We start from the raw sequence: 24,014 nt of genomic DNA, 5'->3' as shown, positions 1-24,014 counted from the left end.
ATGGCGGCGGGCGGCGGTGGCTCCCTCTCAGGCAGCGCCTCGACGTGGCCCTTGAAGCGCTACGGCCGCTTCCTGCCCCCGACGGACGGCGACGAGGAGCAAACCGCCTCCTCCTGGCAGGTGGCCCGGTACCGGGGTCTTTTCTCTGTCCTGCTGCCCTCAAAACTCCTATCCTGGCCCTCCGTGTGTGGAAATGGGTGGCACTTGTAGCTGTCACCCGAGCCGCGGAGGGTCTTTTGGTATTTTAGCAATAATCAAGGGAAAGCTAAACGTGAAACAGTGGAAAATAATAGGAATAAAAATGCTACAATATCAAGCCTTTTCCTCTTCTTAAGCTAGCTTCCTTCGGCATGTCTGTCCAGCCTGGAGTCTGTGAAGCTAACACAGGCAGTGAGGGGTTTTCCTTTGTGAATTAATAATTAAACCTGTTAATGATATTAGTGATATCTGTTAATGGCCTGCTTTTTTCCTTGTCCCTCAGAAGTGACCCACTCACTGTATTAAAAGCTATAGATCAAGTCCGAAGAGGTCATGTTTTTTTTCAAAGTAGCTAGGTCTGTGTGTGGGGTTCTAATTAGTAAATATTTCTTGACTCTGCCTGCTGTCTGGGGGCTGGAGGCCTGGTACATTTCTGAGAGGTACTTTTACCTCTAACTTCCAGCACTGACCTCTGAAGCCTTTCTCATTTTGTACCAGAAATGGGAAGTGTAGATTCTGTGCATACAGGGATGGATTTTTCTTTTGTCAATCTTTTTAAAGGTTTTTGAATCAAATGAAGAATCTGGTCATCTTATCCTTACCATTGTTGTATCTGGCCACTTCTTTATTTCCCATGGGAGAACAGTACTGGTAAGTTGGTTTTTGTTTGTTTCTCACGTTTAAAAACCATTTCTCCTTTTATCTTAGCATCAATATTGACTTCTTTTCCTTTCTCAGCTTCATGTTCTCTCCCAGTGAAAGGAAACTGCCAATTTAATTTTGCTCATGGAAATTCCCATGTGGTGTTTTCTCTCTTTGTTTATCAGACTAATACTACATGTATTAATTCCTACTGAGGAACAGTGTTTCCTTGGTGCTTCTAAAACTCTAGATTAAGACACATTACTAAGTGCAGTTGACATTGAAAGATGATTTTTTTTCCAACAATTCTTCAGTATAAGAAAACAGAAAATATGCTGTTAAGAAATACATAGAAATACAATTTATTTAAGATTTGCCATATGATCCAGCTAATTTCTTGCAAGTGATCTATTAGTATTTTGATAATTTTGTTTATCATGGTTCTTTTTATTTTCAATATGTTGCGTAATGTGATCTAACATCCACCTTACCTTCTTGGAGACAAAATATCTTAAGAGCTGTGTCAACTGATTGTGCTGTAGCCTGTGCTTCAGTATGACTGGCTTCTAAACTATAAAGACATCCTAAAACACCCCATCTAAGGGAGTTGGTTTGATGTTGAGATTGCTCCATTCTTCATGACAGAAAAAGCCTGTGCTGGAAAGTGGGATCCACTCTGTTCAGTGCATATCACCAATACCCAGTGATGATAGCAAGTAGGAATTGTCTGATAAATATATTTAAAAATAAATAAATAAATTACAAGCCATTGCAAAATGCTGCAGCATTAAGATAAATGCATATTTAATACAGAATGTGTACAAGGATATGTATAAGATCATAAATCAGTTTTTGCTGTGCCTCCTAAAATGTCTTAAACTTACAGAAATATCTTCTAAATATAGAGGGGGAGACCCATGTAGTACTCAAGATTTCAAGATTCAACTTAAAAATTCAAGATACCCTTGATTATTATTTTTTGACCTTTGAGTGTATTAAGGTTATTGAATGGGTAATGAGCGAACTAACAGAGAGCTGTCTGTATAGCCCACGTACAAGGCATAGCATTTGGCTTATATATTTAAGAAGGACAAGTTGAGTGGTTTTAGACAAGGTAAAAATGGAACATGAAAAGCATTTCAGCAGTGTGTGTTGAATAAGAAAAAGGAATGGAGTAATTGAATGTCCAGATAGTTAAACAGACGCAACTGAAATAAGACTTGCTGCCGTCTCTTGCCAAATTCTGCTGGGAATGAATCAGTGCAGAATGCCCCTCTCCTGGGGCTGGTCCTGTTTTCAGTACACTGATCAGACAGCTGTAACTGTTTAGTACCTAGTAGATTTGTATTACGTTGCAGAATGTCCTTGAAATAACCATATAAAGGCTAACTGAAAGGAAGTTTTAGTAATTAACTAATGAGCAAGAAAGGCATGGACAAAAGCTATAGCCCTTCAGAGACTTTGTCTGGCAAAGATTGTATCTGGCAAATAATAATGCGCAGATAAAGCATGCTGTCGTAAGGGATGAGTGCAGGAAGAAAAGCGTTATAAAGACTTGGCTGAGAAAAGCACTTTCTCACAGCTCTCGAGTTTAATGGCTAGTGAAGCTTTCAGGCAGCTGCCTTGCTTGAAATACCAAATGAGGAATTTCTGAAGAGATGTCTCAGGTCTGTTTCAGCTTCTCAAAGACACTAAGATACCGCAGTAATAATCTCAATTTAGGAATAGTGTAGAATAGAGATGGTACAAACAAACTTGAGAAATATGACCAATACATGATATCAAAAGTTTTAAAATGTCATTTTTTAAACAAATTTTGGTAATATTTCTACACGAACGTTAAGGCTACACCAAAGATGTTTTATTAAGTATATGAGAGAAGGTATACAAAATTGGTGTTGTATGCATTTTAAAACCTGATTGTCAATTCCTTTGGATGCACTTCTAGGATGTGTAATTGGGATCATGCTGCAGGAGTGCTCTGTGCATATTGGACGTTACCTAGTGCAAAATGCATCGGTACAACATGCCCTGTGCCTATTTATCTCTCTCTGCAACACGACAGAGATTGGAGTAGTCCTCCCACAGTTCCCTCTTCAACATACTGGACTGGCTGAAAAACCTAGCAAATATCCAATCTGCTAGTTGTGAACACTGGTGGGCATCTTTGGACCTGTGTTTCCTGTTTATAAGTGATTTGGCCCAACATCTGGCTTAGCTTTACTGGTTAGACTTGTTCCTTAAGCACATGCCCTCCCAGAAAGGCGTGCCTTTCCCCAGTGCTGACATGCAGTGATAAAATTCTGCCTAAAACAATCCCAATCCGCAGGTGTCTTTTCAGGCTGATGACCAGTCTATGGAATCTACTTAGTAAAGCAGCCAGTATCACCAGCCAGAAAGGTGATGCACAGGGGGTGGTGCTGTTGGCCAGAAGCTGGTATCAGCACCGATACCACAGCATGCATGACCATTACTGAGTCTGTGAATGGTTTTCTTCAGGCAGTACACAGGGACACTGGAAATTTAGCATCATTTCAGTATCACTCAAGCCAGAATTATGCAGGCCACTGGTGGAATTTTCCAAAGTCCTTGTTGAGATGCATGTAACAAAAAGAATTGCAATGCAGTACAGGCTGTGTTGTTGCTGTAGAAATAATCAGACTGTAGAAATGGTTAATCTCACTGGTGCTATCTCCCTGTGGTCTCCAGCTCCCAGGAGTTGTCAGAAACCTGTCACAATGTTTAAACAGGCTTTGCACAAACAAGTATGTATGGTTCTTTGGAATCTGTCACAGACCACATCTTCTCACTGGGGGTCTATTATAATGGACATTTTGTCATGGAGGATAACGTGAAATACACAAGTTTCTGCTCCAGAGGGAATGCATGAAGTCTGATAAAGTGCTGCAATTGTTGGAATGATTCAGCTCTTGTTTTTACTGTTCGTTTGTACTTGCTGGCGTGGGCTACTGAATTTCCTTTTTAATGCCAAGGTGTTCTCCAACACATGTATGTGCTGAAATTCCCTCTGATGTACTTACAAAACTGTTTCTTGCTATGTAGTAACTACATCCTTTAAAAACTGTTGATGTCTAGTCTTTTGATCCATCTTCCAATCCCTGCTTTTCAGACCTTTTGATGTACTGCAGGCTTCTGATTTTGAGGGAACCCATTAACAACTATCACAGCTTTATACCTTTGCATAGGAACACAGTGAGGCACAAGACCTCTGCGTGACCCTATCAAACACCAAATAGTGAAAGAAGTATTGTCCATTATAAGGGGGGGGGAGACGGGACATACATAGTTTTCATGGTGATCCCACTGGCTGCAAGACCCTGGAGAAGCCTGAAGGTGACCATATTTTCTTTGGAGTTTCCAGTTTGCAGATAATAAAGAAGGCAACAGGTCTTCTCAGAGGGATGTTGCGCCTTGGTTAAACGCGCTTGGTCTGGTCGGAGTTAGGCTTAATTTACTGTAGAGGTGTGATTTAGTTCAAGAACTACTGGATGTTTCACGTTGTGCTGAATGAGACTGCTGTAATGTACAAAAAACAAAACAGAACACAGCCAACCAACCTGCAACAAGTGCTGTTCTTCAGGATTTCCCATCTGGTTTGACTTTCCTGAGGCATTTGCTGTTGATGGATAAATCACCTTTTCTAAGACTGAAGAACCTTTCTGGAAGAGTAGATATTTTTGTCATAGGACAGCATTAAGCAATCACAGGATGTATGATTACAGAAATTGTCATTTGACATCAACAAATGGTTTCTAAAGTACACTACCTCATCTCAACCACTAGTTATTTCAAAGACAAATGAAGGAAGTTATTCTGGTAGTTGTTCTGCTGTCACAGGGACCACCTTCCTTCTCAACTCGAATAACTATTTTGTATTTTTGTAAAATTTCTGTGGATGAATAATAAAGGGATTTTTTTTTTCCCCTCTAGCAGTAATCCAAGAATGAAACGAATTGCAAACTAAATGCAAGAATTCAGAAAGTGGTGAATGTTCCTAATGTTTTTTTTTATTGCAGCAGTTATGGAACCCTTACTCCACTCCAAGAATTTTAACATGAACCATTTTAAGCGATAGGTTCAAAAAAAAGCTTTTAGGTAACATCTTTGACAAAGAAAATATTAATTGGATGCTTTTAAAACTGGCACTATCATAGTATGATGTATTTTAATCTCTTCTGGTTTAAAATGGGTGCAGAATGTAGTAAAATCAGTGCATTAATAGACTCAAACTATCTTGTTTAGTACCTTCTATTTTCTCTAGGAAGATAAATCAGAGTACATCTGTTCTTCAGTGGTGTGTACATTTTACAAAAGCCAAAATGAACCTTTTTAGCTGCCAGCAAGTTCTGAGTTATTATGATAATATTGTGGGTGGATGCTTTTTAAAAAGTCCAGCAAGAAAAAAAATCAGTTACAGTTGAATCAGTTGAAAAATGTGAACTTCAGACTTAAGCTGCTTTGTATGGCATATAGAAGTTTTCTTTATTCATTCTTCTGCAGTAAATGTTAGTGTTAATTGAACTCTGTGCTGATCGGCTTCTTAGTTAATTTTCTCCTAAACTGATCTTGGTTGGCTAACATGCAAGTAGCAACAGCTCCAAGTATTTTCTCTTTAGTGAGCATGGATCCCATGAATACTTACTTTTGGATGAAGGCATATTTTGTTCAGTCGCTCAGTGATTTTTCCATGAAATGCTTTTTCATGTCAAGTGAAGATTTAGGAAATATTAAAATACAAACCATTTTGTGTAACATACACTTGCCTTTGTATTAAAACATCAAGCAATAGCTTTTGTGGGAGTTTTTTGCTTACCAAATGCTTTTCTTTAGTGTCTTACCTTTCGTCCATGGATAACTTTCACTACATCGCCATTTGCACAAAACTGAGATGAAAGACAGTTGTTCAGAAATGAAAATATGTATTTCATTAATGGCTGGATTAACCCAATCCATTTGGGGATGAATATTCAAGGATTCCTGCCTTTATATCAAAATATTTTCTCTTCTATGCATATATTTACATATTCTCACAGGTTTTTATTTTCTTAAAGCAGGACTGTTACAAAACCTTTCTTTTTTCTTAAAGAAAATTGGTTTCTTAGGACCAAGTGAGACTATGCCTCTTCTACGAGCATTTGTAAAAGTTAAAAAAATCTTCACGTAAGAAGATTTTATAGAAGACTTACAGAATTATTCTCACAAGCCATAAAATAGTAAAATATTCAATGAATGATCTTCTAGCAGACTTTTCACTAACAGAATTTGCAATACTATTTTCTGGCCAGAGAGCATGCTATAGCGTATGTGCTAAGTCTCAGCGCTTTCAGACCAGGCAGATCAGTCTGTACCTGCTGCTTGGGTGCTGCAGCTTGATGCAATTTCTTACAGTACCTGAGAATGCTCCAGAGCTGATGACTGAAGCACATCCATCCTATTCTAAGAAGTAATTGTGTTCAGTGTATCCATCAGTTGCCCAAAGAAAACTAAGTTATCTGTTTTAATGGGTAGACTGTTTTGGGGAATGGGTATGCTCTCGATATCATTTTAAACATTCTTTAATGACACTGCCAGAGATGACTTCTTGTGATGAACCAAATGGAATCCAGAGAAGGGTAAACAGAACATCAGAGCCTAGAATGTAAAAAAAAAAAAAAAAACCTCATGTGTAATGCATGTCAAAGGGAGTTTGTTGTTTTGATTTTCAGTATTTCATTTGGAATTGCATAACATTTTTAGGACCTAGTTTTGCTTAACAGACTGCATATCTCAGGAAAACCTCATTCTTGCACACTGTAAGTAATGGAATTTTAACAGAAATATCTCAACAACATCTCTGGCAATTTCTGGTCACACTTAGGATACTTCATGTTCTGTGTATGACACGTGCAACTCATTTCCTTTCCCTCCTCCAAATCAGAACATCATGAAAATTATATTTTGGTGTTTTATTGGATGCAATTAATTCCAGTGCTAGAATCCTTAATATCCTACACATTAAACAAACTGAAATTGTAAAGAGGGCTTATTTAATAGGATAAAATGAATCTGGAGCAATTGATTTGTGACCTGATCTTTTAAGTATAGGCTAAATATCTTTAGTGCCCTCCCAGTCCCCTCCTGACTTCTAACGAGCTAACAGTGCTTAGGATACAGTAGAATCTAGCCTCATTAATTAGGCAAACATTCAGCAGACATCCTGATGTTCTTGATGCTCTCTTCGCAGTGCCTGAAACTTATGCACCAGGTTTTTGAGATGATATTCACAACTCTACCTTGGGTAGATAAAAGTCCCTGTGCAACAAGTGAGGACATTTGACAGGGACCTGGGGAAGTGAGCAGGTTGCTTGGTGGTGGAACTACATCAGTTTCCCTGTTTGTGTTTCCTATAACGATAGATGCCTGTTGTAACAATTATGTATTATATGACCAGCAACTGTAAAGAGTTATAAGGGTTTCAGATTTATATTACTCTCCTGCCCTAATTCTTCTAAACCCAACTACTAATTTTTAAAGAGTAGTGGCATTAATAAAATATACTTACCCTAAAGTTAGAGTTCAAAATAAAATACTGATCTAGGGAAGTATGTATTTTGTATCAGGACTTAAAGAAGAAATTGCTTACCTTGACTTACTGATGGAATACTTTCACGTGCTTCAGCCAGCTAATCCTATGAGTATTCTATTCGTCTCTCTAGGTCCTTGGTCAGTTGTCATTGTTCTAAAGTGTAGTTTAAAAAAATGTTTTTTTGATGTTCTGTGAAACATTGAGGTTTGTCCCAAGTTGGGGGCTTATCTTTGCTGTTCCCTCCTTCAAGGGGCTGCAGTGTGTACCAGTCTGGGGGAAGTCTTTGCAGAAAGGTGCCACCCAGCAGCAAGTGCTCCTGCACCTAATGCTGTGCTTTGGCAAAAGACATTCATTGGTTATCGAGTCCCCTGCATGGCTGCCTATGTGTGGCCTGCATTCAGTCCTTCATTTACCTTTCTTGCCTCTGTACAGAACCCTTTGTTTAATGAGTTCAACCCTGATCAGTTCTCCAGAGTCAAACAAGCCTAACAGCAGCATTTAAGATCAAAAATCTAAGAGATTCGGGAATAAAAAAATTGCATGCAAAAAGAGAACACGGAGCTTAACATCCTTCTATTCCTAGTTAGCTTGCTGTCTGTCTGCCTTGGCTTTTTGGCCTTTATCCTTTTCCTTTCCACTTCCTATTCTATACTCTAAAGATCTGGTTGAGGCAGCTAATACTTAACACGAACTAAGATTGAAGTTACACACAGCCTGTGAAACACATGGTTTCTGCTACGCTCTTAGCTTCCCAAGAATTTGGAGACTGGCATATTGCTTGGAAATTTCTGGAGAGACAACTTTCTACTTCCCCCACTCTCCAAGTAGTCATGTTTGGGGAATTTTTCTTGTCATATTGCCACTTGTGCTCTGCTCAGTTTTCAAAACAGCTCGTCATAGGAAAAAAAAAAATCTATTTGGCAGTATTTAGATCTCAGAGACAGATATAAAAGTAAGGAAGACTTCTAGGTGCGTTAGTCACAAGATAAAAATAAAGGTTTGATTGGAATTATGTTCAAAGCTTGATTTCCATAACTTTTAGCTTTAAGGTGGAATTATTTTTTTTATTTTTCAGTCATTAATGAAATGAATCTTGTCTTTTTATAAAGTAAGCCATTTTCTAAGTTAAAAGTGCAAAATGGCAGCTCACATTGTCCTTTGGAAATCCAGTAGGATAAAAATTGGTATTTTTCCATATATTAACAAGCACTTGATTTACAATCTATATGTGACATTCAAGCATATAGTTTCCAGTATTATAACTATTAATGACTAAATCCCAATCAAAGAGGTCACCATGGAAACATGCACTTGTGAATGTTTTCAGATTTCGCTTAAGGTTTCTGAAAGCATCTCAGTTTTGTCTGTTATGTAGTGTTCATCATAACACTTACACATAATTCACAAGCTTTTTCAGACTGTCTGCTCTCATATCCTTATTTTTCCCTGTCTTGCAATAAGATAGAGTAACAGTCTTCTCAACTCTAACTGAGCGCCCACTGATGTTTGCTTTCCATAGGAAACATTTCTATTCTACTGCAGACTTTTACCAGATTTAGCCACATTGTGCAGATACCTGGAAATAATACTACTATTCCTTTGTTTCCAAAGTAGTCACTTCTAAGAATAAACAACGTGTTCTTCAGTCTAAGTGTTGAATAATTATAGAACCTAGAATGTCAGCAGTCAAAAAATGTTGACATTTGTAATGTAACAAATCACTTAACATCTAGACAGTGAACATTATTTTCAAAAATATTTTTCACTGTACCACCCACACTCAGCATGGTGAGTAGACCCATGAAGTGGAGCTCTGCATAGGATGATGCAGTAGCTGGGCAGCGTCTCTCGCCGTCTGGGAAAAATAGCAAGTTGAAGTCATCCCTGCTGGTTTTGTGCAGTGTTGCATGAGCTTGCAACGTGGAGGGGTCAGAGCAGGCAACGTTTCTTACTTGTTGCTTACCTTGGGCAACGAGTAGACTAAGGAACTGTCACAGGTGCCTTCCATGGAAACTGAACAGGGCCTTTGCAAGCAGAAGATTGCTGTTTTCAGGGAAATTGCTGCATACCATGTCACTGCCCAGTTTGAATCAGAATGTTGCAAGCGGGATGTTGTCTGAAGCCTTCAGCATCTCTTTTCTGCCACGTTCCTCCATTTTTCAGACAGGAGCACTCTGACAACTATGCACTGGAATACTAATTAACCCAATAACATTTTTTGATCTCATGCTGAACTCATAATTCCTTATGAATGCTCATTCCCAGTCTGTGGGATACACAGCTGAATCCCTCATCCATTACGTTATGCATTGTATATCCCCAGTCTGAACCGTGAACTGAGGACAAACAGTTACATATGCATTTCGTGAGCACGTTATAATTGGCAGCGAATAAGAGAGAAAGTTTGTCTTTGTGTTTGGTTTTCTGGGTTTAATTTTTAGTTAAGATTGATTGTAAGGCCTTTAGGCAACCCTAACATAAAATGAATAATCTGTTCATGTATTCAGATGTTGCTTAGCACCATAGAGTTTCTACAGGATATAATAATAGAAGTATTCATAATAAAAACCAATACCTTGCAACACAGAACAAAGGCCTCATTATCTAGCAACTTCTTGATGGCTGAAATGTAAAATCAGAACAAAAGTATTTCCCAAGTAATGACAGACTACGTGGGTGTAAGTCTGGACCAGCATTATTATCTCTCCCTCATGTGATATGTCATGTCTTGTCCTGGCTCCAAAATATTTGGAAAATGCCTTGCTTTGTTTTCTGCTTCAGCTTTTTTTTTTTTTTTTTCCCCCCCTCAGGATCCTCCCTCTGAGAGACAGATTTTTGTCAGAGATGTATGAAATTGTTTTCCTTGAATGCAGTGCTCTTACAGGCCTGACCCCAGGGAATAACATAAAGGCTATAGCCATGATGGAATGCTAATGATCAAACTTTCAGAAATGCTGCCATTTGTATCTTCAAATTGCAAACATTTGAAATCTTATGTTCCTGCCCAATTTTATGTTGCCTTTCTGTCTATATTCCCAATGAATCTTATACTGCCATCTGTCTTTGCTCGTACCCAGCACTGCTCAGCAATGAACAACTCTGAATGTAAAGCAGGTACTGATGGTGCCTGCTCAAGGGGAACACTGCCCACAGCTGCTTTCTCTGTATTTCTGTCTGCACGGTGGAAGCAATCTGGAGGTGCTATTACTATTTTTTTGTCCGTGCATATGTTGAGAGCAGATTTAGAGTTGATTCATCATCTCTAGAAAGGATCAAATGCACTATAATCTTAATATATTGCCATGCATTTTCCAGAATCTACCGCACACTTAGTTCCTGGATGGTGACAGAGATCCTCTCAACTGAGCTATGGAACATGGGACAGATTTGTTTTGGTCTTCATTCTTGCTGTTCAGAATTCACTTACCGAACTTCATACACGGATTTGTAACTACTTCAGTGTTGACAAGAAAGTTCATGCAGTTAAGAAGAATCTTGTCTTAATCCAGGCAGCCTGAAATACAGATTCTATGCTGCCTGAAGTAACATGGAAAAGCCATGAGGAACAGTGAACCTTCTTAAAATGATGCCAAATCAGATGTTTTCTGCTTACAACTGAGGAAAATCTAGAAGATTCTGATTGTAATGACAATTACTGATATAAGCGATCTAACGATGGAGTTAGGTCTGAGCAGTTCTACGGGTTAGCTGTTCTTAGTTGCTTCTGCCTGGCAATATACAATCAACAAAGGTGCAAGGGAAAAGGAAACACTTTCTGTTTTGTTCTTCAGTTAATTAAATTCCAAGTACATTAAATTTCAGTTAATTAAATTTTGGGTCAAATAATTAGGAGTACATAAATAAAAATGATATATATAATTTTTTTCCCCAGCTTGATTTTACCTCAGAAACAGGGCACATTAAAAGAATGCCAACCTGGTAAGCATCAGTAAAATAGTTGGTATGAAAGTTAAACATCAGCTGCCTTTTATGATCTTTGTGAAAAGGGTTATTATTTTATGGAGAAAACATTTGTTCTACCTACGTCTTACAGTGAAAGGAAAAACACTATAAAAATAGAATAAGTATGGGAACAGCTATATTTAAATAAACACAGTGTGCATCAGAGACATTAAGTATCCAAAATGAACAGAGTAAGCAGAAGTGGCCACAAGTTAAGGAAAGTGGCCTAGTGAAAGAGGGGGATATTAGAATTGCTTCACTAACAGTCTTTCAGGACTTGGCAGGGGAATCAGAGGAAATCAAGCAGCAATGGATAAACAACCTATGGCAGGAAGCACTAAGCATGTAAGCACTAGCAGCAGTCATACTCCAACACAAATTATTTCCTGGGTTGTTTGGTTGTCCAGATCTTAGTCTGGCTGCTTAACTGGAGCGAGCAGTTCTGAATTAAGGTATGGATATTCCCCTCAATATGAGTAAGTTAAGAAATGCTCAACATTTATGTCTTGAAATGAGGTAAGAAGGAAGTAAGTCCTTGCAGTGGGATGGAATTAACCTTAAGTTGGTTTGCATTTACTTCACCAAAATAGATTTAAATGCTCTTGGCTTAGTGCACTCCAAACACTGAGAACACTTGCTTTTCAGGTTATTTCTATAAACCTCAAGAATATACTTTTTCTAGAAGGAATGGTTTAAATATATCTTTTTTGCTTTACATAGTCCAGTTCTATATAATCCACATTTTTCTCTGTTCTGACCTTAGAGCCTGTGCCATTCAAACTCTTTTGCAATACTTATGTTTTTTGCAACCAGTTGCTTTCCTTCTTGACTGCCCTCTACTCTGTACTTTACTCATGTTGCTTCAGCTCCATTTTCCTTGCTTCCTTAGTGGATCCCTTCTATCAGCAGTGGCAGCATGAGCACAGCTAACTTGCTAGCACCTTTCCATTTTCAGAGTTAAGCAATATTTGGGGGCCAAATTCTGTACATGAATATCCTTAGCAAAATTGCAAAGTCACATATACAACTGAGGCATATACAACTGAAATTACAACATCCAGAAATGTTCTAACAGTGTTTGGTACTTTTCCTTGCCTACTAATCTCATCTTACTCCGCAGGCATTCTGCTCGGCATTATTATTTTAAAACAACTTCAAAGTCTGCATACCAAGCTCTTGTCTGGCAGGTCTATCAAAAGAAGCTAAAACTGCATACCTCAAAGCCAGGGATGCTAAAATACCAGGTGAACAAAGGAGTAAGAGTATTTCACAGGCTTCCTTTCCTGTGTCAGACTACGTGACAAACTGGCCTTTGGAGGCTTCCTGCTGTTTGACAGAGAGGATTTTGTCTGTATGTGGAAGGAGGATACCCTCCTGCTCCAGAACTTCAGCAGTCCAGCTGCATCACGCAGTACGGCTGGAGAGCAATGACTTACCAAGGAAGATGCTCTTTTATTTCGTGAGTTTGGCAATTCATCCCTTTTAGGATCCAGACTCCTTTAACAATGCATGTAGGAGTAGAGGATAGCTCGGCACTTCCCTTTGGACACAAAGTGAAGTTTTTCCTACTCTTTTGACCTTGAGACTTTTCACACCTTAGTAAGTTCTACCCTGAGGCACGCTGAGTGTGCTCGTTGCCCACAGACAGAATGGGCTCAGTGCAAGCAGCTGAGGTATCTTACCTGCTGTCTGCACCTTCCCCAAAACAGTGCAGATTCTTTTCTCCCTCCGCCTCTAAATCACTTGGGACCAGTACTTGCAGACCATCTTACCATTCTGGAATCTATCACAGCAGGTGTCTGATCAGAATAGTCTGTGATCCAGTTTGCGTTTGGCATGACTCTTCCAACATTTCATAGATACTCCTCATTAAAGTTCAGTTAAAAATCTGCACCCAGTTGCTGCATGGGACTCTAAAACCGGTGCCAGCATACTAAAAACAGTGTCTTATTAAGGCGACTTCTTGTACCAAACTAGAATGGGAGATGGTTTCCTAGCCTGGACCTGCAAAAGATGGATATGAACTGGCAAAAGCATGCTTTTGATGGTCCAGGATGGGCATGACTTTTAATTCTTAACCCTTAGGACACCTATGCAAAGCAGCCTATGTAAAGAGGTCATCAAAAGTTCAGATAAACACAAAATAGGTTACATAATTACCTCCCTGCCCTTAAGCTTGGTTGTGTTGGCTTTTGTTGTTGTTTGTTTTGTTTTTACCCTAGACTTTCCTAAATAATGACTGTGTGGCAGCCTGTGGAATTACTTTCGGAACACAGTCCCTAGTCTTGAAGGTTTTTATGGTGTTTTCAGGTTCCTGGGGTATTTTTACAGAATGCTGAGCAGTCCATCTTGTTTGAAGAGACTGACAGTTAATGCAATGGGAGTATAAAAACATCTTTATCAAGTTACCAAAGCTGCTTCTTGTTTACCTGGATTCCATCTAGAGAAAGTGCCTGTCTGGGCCTTAGATAAACCAACTGCTGGCCCATTCTTCAGGTTTGCCTGCCCTCTGCTGCCTTCTCAGGCAATTTCATGGGATTCAGAAGGACTGATTAAAGCTCTTGTTGTGGCTATTACTATGCATTTCAAGGAGACTTTCGTAACATGCACACTGAAAAGTATACATGGAAATTAGAATGTACCATGACATACCGTTGTAACCGGAGCTACAGACTCCAATTTAATTCAGTGTGATAAAAATTACATATTGGCAATTATGTGATAGATACAAATGATGCCTGTATTCAGATGACAGTAATCTTCATAAGGGATTAAATTGTATCATGTAATTTGAATGTGCACTTTGGAGTATTGCATGTTTGCTGTGCAAGTAGTTTGTATCCTGCTTTATTTCAGGAAGGCTTTTCATTAATTGATTGCCACAAATGGTTAAAGATAGTAAGAAGAGCAGACTGCCTGCTGCTTTGTGCAAAGTCAAAGGTAGGTTGAGTTAATTTTAATATTTCGAATTGCTAACTCAGTTCTGTTTCTTAAGGTTTCCTAATATTGGATGAATTAAACCAGAAATTCTGAGATAATGTAAATTGTGTATATAAATTAAAGTTGTTTTTTTTTTGTTTTGTTTTGTTTTGTAATTTAAGTATGAAACAAAACTGAATTGAATCATCGTAATGTCTTTTGTAGCTGCTGCTATGTGAGACTTTCTGAGAGTTAGCTATTAAAACAGCTAGACTGGTATTTATTTTAGAGTTCATCTGCCAGCATGACTGTATAAAACCTGAAATGGGCCCACAGTGTGAAAACTGTACTGCTAACAATTAAAAAGATGAAGCAATTCTCTGACATGTACAGAAGCTTGCTACCTATCAGTCATACTTCACTGTGGCCCATGAAGTATTTAAAGCAATTATTTAGCTATTTACTGGCTCCTGAGACCTGGCACAGTAGCGCCCAGTAGGTGATTCAGACATTCGATATTCAGATTAATAGAAGAGACCTGAGTTTCTGTCTTCCCCTCAGATCTCACGCAAAGGGGTTGGCTAGCCTTTAAAAAATTACATGGCATTTGTTTGTTACCAACTTAAGTATAAGTTGCAGTTTTCTTGGTTCTTAGGTGAACTCTGGGAAAATCCTTAACCATCTGTGCTGAGCAGTTTTTTCAGAAACAAAAACTGTTTCTAAATGAGAATAGCCCTCCCTCCTCTGCTGATACTTTCTAGGCTTTGTTGTTGCAGCCAAAACAGTTGCTTCCAGTTTAGCTATCTCTACGTGATGAGGGAGTTCATCTTTAGTTAGAAACAGGAATTTTGGAAAGAGATAAGCCCCCAGTTCAGTAGCTGCTAGAGACCAGTTTTAACTGTTGGCACAGAGCACTGAACTATTAAGGCATAAAAACATCTCAAGTATTCTGAGACGTTCTGGCATTCTCCCCTGACAGGAACAGAGCGGGTTATTATAATTGCAAATAGCAGTATCCAGGAGAGCTGGAAACTGTAAAAATTCTTCCTTACTTCTATTTGTATCTCTTATCTGATTCCTTTCAAGAAAGGTGCATAACTGTTTTTTTTCATAGGATGTTACAACCAAAGAGTACGATTTGCAAAGTGGAATGACTTGCTAATTGCAAGATAAAAGCACATGTGAGGTATAATAAACATTGTACAGATATAAGGACTCATCTTGTTTCAAAATAAGCCTAAACTAATGGTAGCACTAGGAAATGCAAAAAATAAGTATCTCGATGTGTTTTAAATTCATGGGTTATGCTTGCCTGAAACCAAAACACCTTTGTTCTCTGATTTTTGTCAGATGATTGTTATAAAATGTGGAATATCATTGGAGAAGACTATTGAGCTGTTGAAATAATTAGTTCTGATGAATCAGTAGATCATCAGTTTCCTTTGGAATTAACAGAACCAGTTCCCCAGCACAGCGTTAAGGGACTCTACTGCATCTCACAAGAAACAAAAATCAACGTCACAATCATTTTGAGGCTCGAAGAAAGCTCTGAGGGACATTTTGGAAAAGGAGGAATATTAACATAGTCTTAAATGAATTCACTGCATCCAAATGTTTACTTACCATAAATTCTCATGACTTAAAGTGGATTTAATGGTATTGCAGCAGTCTTATCATATAGCTTCTCTACTTTGTATCCTAAATTGTAGCTGAAACAATCCCTTAAATGCTATCAGTGCATATTGCTTCTGTGCTAATCCTCAAAATCATTTAAAAATATTCAGGGAGCCAGCCACGCTATGTGAAGGGTTATGTCTCAGTCCCTGGTAGACTGAAGCAGAGTTGAGAAAGATGAAGCAGAAGCCATTTAAGCAGACGAAAGCAAGCTATGTTTTCAAATACCAGTTCCTATATTTGCATGCACAAAGCAATTAAGGGGCATGTGCAACTAACTACTACTCTAATGTTTCTGATATACCTTCTGCTCCTTGTTTTCAGTCTGATTTCCTTACTTTACTGGTTTCGGTTATTTTCTCTCTTCTCTGCTTTTCCACCCTCTGCATATTACCTGCTTCACAGTTATAGGTAATCTATGTCAAAAAAGCATGGAGGTTAATCACTGGGATTATGTACTTCAGAAGAAACTGAGTGAACATTAAAAGATTGGCTTTTGAAAGTCATTAATGTACATTGACAGTGAAACTTACTCTCATTTCTTATAAAATACTCTTTTAATAGGGCATCGTAGACTCTAAGCTAGCAAAATGAGTTTCTAAACTAGACTTTGAGAAATTTAGTGTTACCATGCTTAAAAGCAAGACCTTTCACAGACTAGTACTAAAACTCAGATATACTATCAGAAACTTCATTCAGTGAAACATATGTGCATGTAATTCTGAAGCCATACCTGTCAGGTGCACACTTGTGTCTTGGAAGGAAGGCTGCATGGCTGACTACCCTTTCTACAGCTCCATCACTATTCTTACTATTCTTGCAGTAGGCCATTTCCCTTCATACTGTTGTCACTGAACTCACCCTGTCTAGGGTGGGAAGATTGAAGTGATCTCAAAAGTTCTTCAGTACTTCAGCTCTTGAACTCTTCAGTTCAGGTGCTGCTGTCTAGCACTGTTAGTGCTAAAACTTGATGCACAGCTGAAATGGATTGCTCTCTTTCTGTAAAGGAAAAAGGTGTTTAGTTCACAAAACCTACTGTCTGTAACTGTAATCCTAAGTATCTAACCATCCAGTCCCTGCAAAAAGGCAAATGGCAATACAAATTGTTCTGACTGAAAATGGATTTGCAGATGGTAGGGGTAACTAAAATAAGAGTTCTTTGAAAGTCTCCAAAAAGAATTCAAATTAAGATGGAATTTACTTTTCTCTCATTTTAATGAGAACTTAACTGTCTGGCACAGCCACAAATCAGTGCTCAGTTACGTGAAGTTGACCCAGTTAAGCTGACACCTTCATTAATGACAGGAAATCTAACTGGGTGCTGGTAAAAACAAGTGCTACCATCTGAATTATTTTGACATTTTTCCCTTTAAAAGGCATCAAGGCAGTCTTTTATACTTACAGCGCCATAAAAATCACTTTACGCAATAGCCACATCTTAAAATAACATGCATGTAAACATACAGACTGTCACAAAGAGCTGGCTCATCTTTGAGACAAAAAACTTTAAAGTGAAAGATGTCCTTGTATTCATGTAAATCAGCAGGCTAGCAGCGTGTCTAGACATTTTAAAAAATGGCTTTGATGTTGAAACCTTAGAGAGATGAAGACTTATAAGCTGTATCAGTCCAAGGAAAGAAAAATTTGCTCCTTTTCTGGTGCTTTAACGATGTTTTACATTTGAAATTTCAAGATCAAACTGAAAGTCCCAGTAATACACTCTGTAAACAAGTGCATTCAATATGTAGCTGCCTTTTATCAGTGGGATGTGTTTAAGAGAAGCTTATTGTGCATGACAGGTTCTCCGTGTATTTAAAAAATACTATTGTTCTGCATGACAAGCTACGCTGGGGGTTGATTTTGTGCAATTCTTAATATTATGTCACTACTTGAAGTAATTAATTCTTCATTTTATTAACCAGGAAGATTCTCATAATGAAATCTATATGCTGATGTATATGTACACTATCTGCCATTTCATGTCCAAGGACAGCTGCAGTGAGCCAGTCTGAACATCTGCATCATTGCAAGAGAGGTGGACTAAAACTGGTTTCCAGCAAGAAAGTTTCCAAGGAATGATTTCAGGGAGAGGTTACAGAATAGCTTTCCATTTGCACAGTACTCTTCCTGCTGAAGCATTTCAGTTTCTTTCACTCCCGATTAACTGCATTAACTTCTACTCAGGAAACAGTGGCATTAAGTTGGAATGCTAAACTGAATTTATAGTTATCTATGCACACTAGGTAGGAAAGGCTGATTTTAATGCAGACAATGTAAATTCTAAATGGAACATAATTCCCAGAACTTTTAGTTTAGATGCCAAAGTTGACTTGTGCTTGCTTTAGTGCCACCTCATTTTTTGTCACCAATAACCAGTCAGAGTTGGAATATTCTTAGGGAGTTTGCAGCAATAATAAGAACTTAGATTTCCCTGCTATAACTGTACCCACTGTTATGGCAAAACGCTTAATTAGTTGTATTAGTTTTAAGTGTCCCTGCTTGCTTTTTTTTTTTTAAACTTATTTTCAAATTGCAAATTATAGTCTCATCTAGCTGTTGGGATAAATGAAAATACAGCATGGACAACTTGATTTTTTTTTTTTTTTTTTTTTTTTACCTTGGTGCAGTGATCCAAGAATTAATCACCATCTACCTAACTATATCTAATAGCTTAATTAAATCAAAATATTTTGAGGGGATGAACAGTTAATTTCTTTTTTGTTTTTGAGCAGAATGAATGCCGCATGTTTCGAGTTCAGTTTGGTGGAGATTCAAAACAACAGATGTTGGAACACTGCTGCAATTGTGTTCAGAAACTTGTGGAGTACGTACCGGTTCAAGTAACCGATGACCAAAGCCAGAACCTTTGTCACAGTCTCAGTGGTGGAAGTCAAGTGGAAGATGCTGAACAAGTACTACATGTAGTAAGCAAGCAAGAGTATGTGGATGCAAAAAAGGGAAAACAGTCACCTATCAGTGCTAGATCTGTAAATGACTGCTTATTCTACTTAAGTACAGACTCTGAGACAAAAAAAAAAAAAATCAGCAGAGCTCAATAGCACAATATTCTTTATAGTTCTGTATCTGTTTACATCAAACCAGTGTTTCTCATAGCAAATGAATTTACTTTTTTTTTTTTTTTTTTTCCTCCCCTCTAGCCAGCTACTTCATATTTTGTGTCTCAGGAACTGTATTAATTTTCATGAAAGCTGGTATGGGAAGAACTGGGAAACCTAAAGATCAGCTTGCATGCAGGGAAACTCAGTTAGTGAACCGGAATGGAATCACTCAGGAAGTCAGCTACAGAAGCTAGCTATCATATTGCTATTTTCTCAGTGTGCCTGAAAAAGGTTAACAAAATAACACTCTAAAAAAAGTGGTTTTAGCTCCTCAAGCTGGGAACCACCTGGCAGCTTTTCAGCTGAATTACACAGCTCAAGAAAAATGGTCAGAGACATTTAAGTAACCATGACTTGTGTTCTTTTTTTTTTGCATTTACCTACTCCTGTTTTGTAGTTTTAATAAGTGTACACATAGCAATTGTATACATTTTAGCTTAACCTGACGCATTTAGATGTGATTTCAGCGTAGGAGCAGAATGTTTTCCCTCTAAGACACTGACTTAAGGTGATTGGAAGATGCAAAGGCAGTGTTGCTGAGGATGACTAATTCTATAATATACAGTCTCTTGGTAAATGTGATCTTCTGAATACCCATCTCTAAAAAACATCCATGCAGCTAACTCAGCCAGGGAAACTGTTGAGTATGCAATAAAATACCAAGGGCCAAGAACAGCATCCTGAAAAGGGAATGTCAAAGTTTTCAGCTACATTATTTTCACGGTATAATCCAGAAAATGTCCTACATGACTGGACAGTGAAAACAACATGTGGTAGAGATAGTGGGGGGAAGAGGTGGACGATACTGGTAATTTGACTTACGCTATTTGAAGGAAGATGTATAGGAGATGTATGACCTTCAACATCTGATCTTCAAGATTCATTGCTTGGTCTTTAAGCACACTTATCTATCCTTTGGGCTTTGCTCCTTTCCTAATGAGTTAAAGAATGACAGTTCAATTAACTACTTAAAGGCAGAATACTACTGAACACTAGTAGTCATACTATTGGTATCACTTTGCTCTCATTCTGTGACTGAAAGCCTCACTCAGAGAGCAGAATTGACACCTCAAGCCATCTTTTCAGTGATATAACCCATGGGAAGTTAAAAAGCCTGCTCCTGGTGAGCACTCTTGCACAGTGTTTCTTTAAAGGTACTTCCAGTAAGTAGTTTAAAAGTTACCTTGGTTTAGATATGACAGTTTAACTACAGGCCCATTATTTCATGTCTTTCATTTTTAAAGACTTTAACAGATGTGCTTTAAAGTTCCATAAAAAGAGATGCCTTTTTACTGCATAAGGTAGCTGAGCACATTCTCTTCCCGTTATCTCTAAAAATGGAACCACTTCCCTTCTTGCACATACCCACTCTCTTCTTGGTAACCAGCTCTTATTTGCATTTGATATTTTCTAGCCAGATGAGCCTCTACCAGATTCCTACACAAGCCTTGGAGAAAGAAGATCTGTAACACAGCTAGCACAGGTAAAAAGAACAAATAAATCTAACTTGGAACCTGTAACTAAATCTCTCAGGCACAGAGGAAAAGCTCTCTCATATGCTGTAAATGCCTGGTAGGTGTCTTCACAGCAGATGTGGATGCTACCAGTGCTGCTGTCTGTACTAACAAAAACACTGGCTCTAGCATAATGATCTGGAACTAGGAAATAAGCTGCAACGCCAGAGATTTCATGGTGTAATTGTACCATTTGCCTAAGAACATGCTGCCACACCGAGAGCAAAGAAATACCCAGAGGTCACTTATAAATAAATGACTGTCACTGACTCTGCAGATATTATCTCTAGTTAGTTTAAGTCTGAAAACATCAATCATTCTTGACCTACAGCAAGAGATCCCATAATTCAATTGACAGTTCAACCAAAAGTCCAGGGTAAAGCTGTGCTTAAAATTAGTGGGAGTGAAATGTTGCTTATTGTGAATTTGGGACAGCACAGAACAAGACGACTGGGGAGAAAACCACACTCTTTCAAACCTGTTTTTTGTGCAGTTGCTTCTAATGGTTCCTAGTTTCTTTTTCCTTATCGACAGAGTGATGGAGTTGTTTCTTCACATCAGTGGTTTAAGGGACAACTCCTATGCTCCCTATTAAAAGTTTATCATCTTTAAAACCTAAATGCTTATAATTGTTAACAAACACTTTGTTTTCATAAAGCAGAGTTCCCCAAACTCTCTACCTGTGTTGAGAACTGCAGCACATACATTGCTGTTTCATTCACAGGTTTGTTTTTTCTCCTTGTAGTGATCCTCCAGACTGTAGCCTAGTACTTCTAGTTATGCTGAAGCTTGACAACAATGGGACTGACTGACTCGCTTTACTCATTATAAGCATCACTGATTACTGCTTAGGAAGTCACTGGAAAAACTCTATATGCCCCCTGCTAGGCAGTTGAGTGCAAACCTAAAGCTACATCCATTACCCTTCTACTTGGGCTCAAAGAGCAAGCTCAACATCAAATTCTACCTACAGTATTTTTTGTGTATCTTTGTGCTTCTTATCTGCAGTGAAGGCAGATGGATTAATTGACAATGTGAACAGTAGCCTCAGGACCGCGCTAGGTCCTCCAGTTTCCCTGATGCTACCTGTGAGCCTTAAACAGATGGAATTAGTGACAGTGGTTGCACAGGGCACAGTATGCCCTTCCTGTCCCAGGGCTAATTTAGCTCTGCTGTTGAACACTCAGTACAGAGCGATCAGACACGGCAGAGCTTGCCTTTAGCAACTGTTTTTTTCCATAATCATTTCACAACTAATTTCTGCTTTAAGAGGCAATGTAATGTAAGGAGGAAATGTAAATTAACACCACATTGTAAGACCTCAGGTTCTAAAAAATTCTTTTTTAATCACAAATGCATGATACCTGCTTCTGAACAAAGCTATCTGCTAACAAGGCTTTTTATTTGCTGTATGCTTTAATCCATCTCTCCCTTGAATTACCAGCAAATTCCCTTTCAAAGACTCCTTGATGTAGTTTCATACATCATCCACTGCTTGCCCCTTCACTTTCTAGTCAGCTTAACTCAACTGTACTGCGAGCTGATTTCCCATGCCCTGACAATATGAAGTTAATTCAGGGCTGAGCGTCTTTTCCTAGTTCATCTTGGAGACATACCCATTCAGCTGGTGCTCTGGAGCAGCATGGGGCTGTATTTCTACATTTGTGCCACCTCAAGAAGCTGGCAGCAGCTTTGGTTATATAATATATTAATATATAAAATATACCTGAAAGAGAATAATCATTTTTAAACACTCTATTTTGCGTTTAAAGATACTTTTCTCCAATCAACACTATGACATAAGATAACATCAACAGTGCAATTTTGAACCAGTAAGATTAGGAAAAATTAGATTCCCCCCTCCCACAAACACAGTTATGCTTGATGTGAGCATGCCCAAGCAGCCCACCTCATTACTTTGCCCTGTTTCAGGTTCAAGCAGCGGAAGCTAGGGCCTGGCTGAAACTAACAGCAATCCTGACTTTTCCAGATGGAGAGGCTTGGTTTAGCCCTAGTATGCCATTAGGCATACCAAGGAAGAGGCCAAGCGAGGTGTTTGAAGTTCTTTAAGCCCAGCTACGTCAGACCACCTTCCATAACACTAGGACCACTCACCTTGCTCACCAGCTGCCTCTGCATATCACACTTACCTCACATGAAAGCAGCACTTCAGTGACTTCTGTACTCCTGCTCTCCCATGCAGAGTATCCAAACAGCATCTTAGCTGATGCTTTTATGACTTCAGAACAGACAGGTAAAGCAATTTAGAAAGCAGGTGGGTGGCAATGTCTGTATTTGCAGTTTGAACAACAGGACAGCATTGGTACACAAACATTTAAAGTCATTAACACGCACTGTGAATAATGAGATTTACAATGAGCAGCAACCCTGGCTGCGGCAGGGCCTGTACTCTGTGCAGTTGCCATTTCTTCAGTATGGCTCCCATCCAGCAGGAACACTGGCAGCCAGCCAAAATGAAGCGTTAGTCGAGATGCCTCAGATGGTTGTCGTAGTCACAGCAGCATGGAAAGTGCTCGGGAGCTGCCCAGCAACCTCCCAGGCCATTAGCCTTGCACGCTTCTCCGCTGTACCTAATGGATGAGATCTGGCATCGCCCGTGGACACCAGGAGGCGGTGAGGGCCTCCTTGAGCTCAGTGCATGCTGCTACTAGGTTTGAAGTAAAAAATAGCATGATGGGCATCCTTCCTGCACCACCAAGGGAAAAGCTGAGAGCAGGGGTCAAGTTGGGATGAAAAAGATGTTCTACACCTTTCAAAAAGCCCCACCATTTACTTCTAAGAGACAATTTGCTAAATTAAGAGCTTAGAACCACATTGTTTAGTTATCCCTGCTCAATTAGAACTGCAGTACACGCCTTTTGCAGAGGATCCTCTTCTCTTACACAGAATGGATTCACTAGGAAGTCATGTTACCCAGGAAACCAGCATTTCATAATGGCACAGGCACTAATTCAGAGCTGCACGAAAACTATTGGAATTGAAACCAGGTGTGAGGGGGAAAGAGTTCCACAGATAAATCATATAGGATTGAAAGTATTCAAACAGCGTAATAACAAGGCAGATGCATCTTTATTAAATACTGAAGGAAAATCTGACGTAGCTGCATCATTACAAAAATCATGTAATGCTACTTTTTATGTACAAGATTAGTGCAACACCTTTGTTTTTCCTTTTGCAGTCTGTGCTGAAACAGAAGTTTGAGCTCCCCCTTGTGTATCGGCATTCAGTGTGGAGCGCACAAGAGCTGGGGCCCTTCATTCGCTTATGTCTTATGGATCAGAATTTCCCAGCTTTTGTGGAAGATGTGGAGAAGGAACTGAAAAAACTCGCGGAAGGCTGAGCAATATTTAACTTACTACCACTGAAATATCCGCTCCA

The 24,014-nt window shown here is 38.9% G+C and overlaps 1 protein-coding gene across 1 annotated transcript; it reads left to right on the top strand.

The window, feature by feature from the left end:
- On the top strand, positions 1 to 23,987 carry REC114 (REC114 meiotic recombination protein; the record flags this gene model as incomplete). The annotated part of the gene is made up of 6 exons (XM_084293525.1): positions 1 to 120; positions 760 to 849; positions 14,246 to 14,329; positions 18,712 to 18,906; positions 20,516 to 20,584; positions 23,815 to 23,987. The coding sequence occupies 6 exons, from the start codon at positions 1 to 3 to the stop codon at positions 23,974 to 23,976; spliced, it is 720 nt and encodes a 239-aa protein (XP_084149651.1). The 3' UTR covers positions 23,977 to 23,987.
- Between the last annotated feature and the right edge of the window lie 27 nt (positions 23,988 to 24,014).

Source organism: Netta rufina (genome assembly GCF_964035555.1).
Source record: "Netta rufina genome assembly, chromosome: 11".
In the NCBI taxonomy this organism is placed as follows: Eukaryota; Metazoa; Chordata; class Aves; order Anseriformes; family Anatidae; genus Netta; species Netta rufina.
The sequence above is the reverse complement of the archived record's forward strand: the minus strand, read 5'-3'. Positions and strand labels throughout refer to the sequence as shown.